The following is a 5,994-nucleotide window of genomic DNA, read 5'->3' as shown; positions in this document are numbered from 1 at the left end:
TAAAAACATTTTGGAACAAATTGTTGTGGCATAAATTGAACAAACATATAAATTAAAAATATTTTTGTGAGCTCTTTAAAAATAAATGTTTGTTAAAGCATAAACATATTACAGTTGCATTAATTGAGATTTAATCTAACCAAATATAAAATTTGTTGGCTCGGTACATAAAAACAGTTTTTGTGGAAAAATAAATAAATAAATAACAGTGACTTTAATTTTTGCCGCTTATCGTTATATACAAAAATACATAAACAGTGCGTGATTTATTTGGTTGCAGTATATAGTGTAATATTTTCTGTACATCAAAATTTTTGTCGCTCGCAATATTGCGGTACATATATAAAATAAATATATAAGGCTTGTATATAATCATTTTTTGGCGTAAATTATTGGCGTCGATTACAGTGCTAATCACAAATTGTGTCTCCATTTTGTGAATTCTTTTTGGAAATTTTTTGGCTCTCCTAACCCAACTTTTTGAAACTTTCGAGATGACTTTGGAAGAAGTTAAGCAGCAACGGGCTAATACTAAGAAAAGTATAACCCGCATCAAAAACCAAGTTGAAGCCAATGGAAGGGGTGAAGGTAAGACACTTTCGTCAGCCGAGTTGAAGTGCCGTTTGGGGATTTTGGAGTCATATTTCAAGCAGATACTGACGTATCAAACCCAAATTGAGAAATATGATCCTGATGACAATGGTAGGCCCGAAATTGAAGACTTGTACATCGCAGCGAAGATGAATATTCAAGCGCAACTTGGTGAGGATGTCCACAATACAACCATGTCCGACTCTACAATTTGTTTTCCTGTTAACAACAATAAATTGCCTCAGCTCAAATTGCCCACATTTAGTGGTAAGTACAGTGAGTACAAAAATTTTATAACGTCGTTCAACCAAGTTATCGATCGTGAGTTTGGCCTATCGAATATCGAAAAATTTAACCATTTGCTGAACTGCCTCCAAGGCCAAGCATTGGAAACGGTCAAGGCTTTCCAGATTACGAATGAAAATTACCCAAAGGCTCTGGAAAGGCTGAAAACGCGTTACGACAATAGCTCACTGATTTTTATGGAAAATATTACCACTCTATTTGAACTTCCAGCCATGTCCAAATACAATTGCGCACAATTACGAAGTCTCGTTGATAATGTTTCTGCTCTTTATAGCTCCCTTTTGTCTCTAGGCTCAGATAGTGACATTGCTAATTCGATGCTGATCTACATAGTTTTGGAAAAGGTTGATGATGAGACAAAAAGAAAATGGAAAGACTCTTTGGATTTCACTGAACTGCCATCATGGGATGATTGCTCCAAGGTTCTTGAAAGGCATTGCCAATTTTTGGAATCGGTTGACACCAGCCATACAAATGTGGCCCACCGTAAGCCTGACAATCATCAATCTGGTAAGTCCAAATATAAAAGCTCAAAAACTGGCTATTCTTTTTCGGTTTCGAAACGTGTTTGTGTTCTTTGCACAAAAACTGACCACACAATTACTCGTTGCCCTCGCTTCAAAGATATGGATGTCGGTCAACGTTTTGAAAATGTCAAACGACTAGGGCTTTGTCTTAATTGTTTGTCAAAAGGGCATCAAGTTAACAGCTGTTCCTCTACATTCAAGTGCAAATCTTGTTCTCGCTTGCATCACAGTTTGCTTCATCGGTCTCAGTCAGCTTCTAGGCCCTCGTCCCCGACTGCTGAACCATCTACTTCTCGTGCTGCCTTGAATGACTCTCATGCCTCGGTCCATACTCATATGGAAAAATCCTCACCGGAACAGGTGCTTCTTGCTACTGCCATGGTTCTAGTTCGTGACGCTACAGGTCACTATCAATTCGGACGTGCTTTGTTGGATTCTTGCTCTCAATTGAATTTCATTACGGATGAATTTTCTCAAAAATTGCACTTGCCTCGTAGAAAACAAACTACAGAAGTCGCTAGCATTGGTAATACTCATAGTAAAACGAAATATAGGTCGTCAACAAATGTGAAATCTCGAGTTACTGATTTTGAAGTGTCCCTTTCATTTTGTGTCACACCTCATATTTCTTATCAACCTGATGCTGAATTAGACGTCTCAACCTGGAATTTGCCCCCAAATACTCAGCTTGCAGATGAAAACTTCTTCAAATCAAAACGAATTGACTTGCTTATTGGTACAGAAACTTTCTTTGATATTTTGTCAGTTGGTCAAATTAAACTTGGTCCGAATTTGCCAAAATTACATAAAACTCTATTTGGATGGATTGTAGCTGGTCGTTATTTATCAAACCAATCGCACGATACTGGTTCTTCTTGTATGCTCTCGATAGAAGAGGAAGTTGATTTAAAATTACAACGATTGTGGGAAATCGAAGAAATTCCATCTGGCTCAAATACTTTGACTCCAGAACAAGCTGATTGTGAATCGTTTTTCAATAATACTGTCCATCGTGAATCTTCCGGTAGAATTGTTGTTAAATTACCCTTCAAAGAATCCGCTGACACTTTAGGTCTCTCGCGAAATATGGCTCTTAAAAGATTTGCATCTCAAGAGAGACGATTTGCTCGTGACAGCAATCTCAAATCACAATATGTGAGTTTTATGAAGGAGTATGAAGATTGTGGACATATGAGTCTTGTTCGTAGTCCCCGCTTAGATGTGCCTCATTATTTCATCCCTCACCATTGTGTTTTCAAACCTAATAGTACTTCAACAAAATTAAGGGTGGTCTTCGATGCGTCCTGTCCGTCATCATCTCAAAGGTCTCTCAATGACATTCTTATGGTTGGTCCAACGATTCAAGATGAGCTGTACAAAATTTTACTTCGTTTTCGTCTTCATCGTTTCGTTATTACAGCTGATATAGTAAAAATGTATCGGCAAGTGCTTATTGACTCTTCCCATAGAAAATTCCAGTACATTTTGTGGAGAAATTCTGAAGAAGAAGAAATTCGCACTTATCAGTTGAATACAGTTACCTATGGAATGTCTGCTGCTCCCTACCTAGCCATTAAAAGTCTTCACTATCTCGCAGACCAGTACATGGACCAATTCGAACTTGGTGCAAAAACTATAAAGTCATCATTTTATGTTGATGATTTTATCGGTGGTGCAGATTCAATAGAAGAATTGACTAAAATTAAGACAGAGGTGAATGAAATTCTAATTCGTGGTTCGTTTCAATTGGACAAATGGCACTCAAATCATAGAAGTTTTCAAGACGACAAAACTATAAAAGATCTAAATATTGATGAATTAGCTGTGACCAATGCTCTTGGTATTACTTGGGATCAACAAAAAGATGTATTTCTATTTTCGTTTACACCTAAAGTTCAAATTGATGGAAAAATCACCAAAAGAACAATTTTGTCGCTCTCGTCATCACTTTTCGATCCCTTAGGACTCTTAGCTCCGCTTATTATAAAATCCAAAATCATCATGCAAGAATTGTGGATTCTCAAAATTGGCTGGGATGAATCTATCCCTCAAGAACTACATTTGGCTTGGGAATATTTTGTTTCTGATCTCAAAACGTTAAATTCCCTTGAAATCCCTCGTTTTTGTCTCGCTGCTGAATCTCAATCAGTTCAACTTCATGGCTTTTGTGACTCATCAATTCGCGCTTATGGATGCTGTTTCTACTTTCGTGTTAAAACTTATTCAGGAAATGTCTCTGTTCGTCTTTTTACTGCCAAATCTAGAGTTGCCCCGACGAAAAGAAAATCATTGCCAAAACTTGAACTATGTGGCGCACAACTTTTGGCTAAATTATACTCTAAAGTCAAAAATCTTTTCGCAATACCAAATCTTGAAGTATTTCTATGGACAGATTCTCAAATAGTTCTTCACTGGTTAAAGCAACATTCTTCTACGTTATCCGTTTTTGTTGGCAACAGAGTATCGGAAATTCAGGATCTAACTACTGGCTGTATTTGGCGACATGTTCCAACGCATTTTAATCCTGCTGATATCGTGTCTCGTGGTTCAACTGTAGAAGAACTCGCTTCATCTATCTGGTTCAATGGACCAGCATTTCTCACTCTCGGTGCTAGTAAATGGCCTCCTAATAAAATAGATCAACTATCCATAGAAAATCAACAAGATATCGACCGAGAAAAACGCAAAACTGTACTCTCCCTGGAAGCAACATCTAATTACATTCTGGATTCGGTTGAAAATTATAGCTCATATTTAAAAATTATTCGTATTGTTGCGTGGATGCTCCGTTTTTCTCAAAAAACAAAAACTAATATTTTCCATTCTGATTCTTTACAGCCCCAAGAATTAGAAAACGCCTTGCTCAGAATAGTTTTTAATCTACAGCAACATCATTTTCAAGATGATATACAACGAGCTCTGAAGAAAAACGATCCTCAAGGTGCACTAAAGTGTCTCAATCCCTTCATCGATTCATCAAATGGATTCAACTTGCTCAAAGTCGGTGGTCGCTTGGAATTCGCAGCAATTTCTGAAGGTCAAAAGCACCCTATAATCTTGCCCAGCAAAAATCATTTCGTCGACTGTTACGTGCGTCATCTACACATCAGCAATTACCACGCAGGACCCAAGGCTTTAATGTCGTTAATCCGCCAGAGATTTTGGATCATCAATTCAAGAAACCTATGTCGTCGTATCGTTAATTCGTGCCCACAATGCATTCGTTATCGTCCAAGGTTGCTTCAACAAATGATGGGCAATTTGCCCGTAGAACGACTTAACCCTTCAAGGCCTTTCGCCAGATGTGCTGTTGATTTTTGTGGTCCAGTAAACACTTACCTAAGAATTAGAGGGAAGGTACCATACAAGACATATATTGCTGTTTTTGTTTGTCTCGCAACTAAAGCAGTCCATCTAGAAGTTGTATCAGACTTATCAACAGATGCCTTTATTGCTGCTCTTAAAAGGATGATTGGACGAAGAGGTCTACCCACAGATATATTCTGTGACAATGCCACCAATTTTGTTGGTGCAAACTCTAAGTTGGCTCAACTAAAATCGTTCCTTTTTGATCCTAAAAATTCCAATTTTATAATAAATTATTGCTCAAATCAATTTATTAATTTTCGCTTTATTCCCCCTAGGGCACCACATTTTGGCGGATTGTGGGAGGCGGCCGTCAAATCGGCCAAGGGACACCTAACCAGGACCCTCGATAACACAAGGCTCACATATGAGGAACTTGCAACTGCAATGATTGATATAGAAGCAATTCTAAATTCGAGGCCCATTTCGCCCCTATCATCCGATCCCAGTGACTTTGAAGCCCTTACACCAGGCCATTTCCTGATAGGCGCTCCCTTACGCAGTTTGCCAGAACGTGATGTCCCTCCAATTGAAATCAATAAACTTGAGTATTGGGCCCGAATAAGCGCCATAAAACAACAATTTTGGAAGAAGTGGTCCCACGACTACATAAACGAGCTCCAGACCCGCAATAAATGGACTAGCACCAACTCAAATATTTGTACTGGCTCCCTAGTAATCATTAAAGAAGATAATTTACCACCGCAGCGTTGGCTCATGGGTAAAATCATCAATATTGTTCGTGGTAGAGATGATCGAGTTAGAGTTGTCGACATCAAAACAACAAAGGGAATTATACGTCGCCCTATCCACAGACTGGCTTTACTATTTTCTTGAAAGTGTCCTTTCAATGGGGCCGGAATGTTAGGTCACCGTATCATATTTACTAATAATCTGTATTGTTATTATTTATAGTTATTATTCATTTGATTCATTTGTTTTATTTTCCATTTTTTATTGTATTAAATTTGTTCATATTTTTGTCTCACTGTTGTCACTGTAATTTGTTAGCATTTTTGTTCATACTAACCACTGTAACTTATTTTGGTAATGACCCGTTAGTTTTTTATTATATGTTTCTCACTTCAATTCTTGTAACAAGTATGTTGTTGTTGTTCTTAAAAATGCAATATATTTAGTATTTTGTTTTTGCATACATTCATATACATATAGGTACATACTTATTAGTAATAAGTTGAATTGG

At 37.5% G+C, this 5,994-nt stretch overlaps 1 protein-coding gene across 1 annotated transcript; it reads left to right on the top strand.

The window, feature by feature from the left end:
• Window positions 1-494: 494 nt before the first annotated feature.
• On the top strand, window positions 495-5,627 carry LOC135950443 (uncharacterized). Its single transcript, XM_065499987.1, has one exon. The coding sequence runs from the start codon at window positions 495-497 to the stop codon at window positions 5,625-5,627; it is 5,133 nt and encodes a 1,710-aa protein (XP_065356059.1).
• Window positions 5,628-5,994: the final 367 nt, after the last annotated feature.

The sequence above is a fragment of the Calliphora vicina genome, chromosome 2 (genome assembly GCF_958450345.1).
Source record: "Calliphora vicina chromosome 2, idCalVici1.1, whole genome shotgun sequence".
Classification (NCBI taxonomy): Eukaryota; Metazoa; Arthropoda; class Insecta; order Diptera; family Calliphoridae; genus Calliphora; species Calliphora vicina.
Note: the sequence above shows the minus strand (reverse complement) of the source record. Positions and strands in the feature narration are given on the sequence as shown.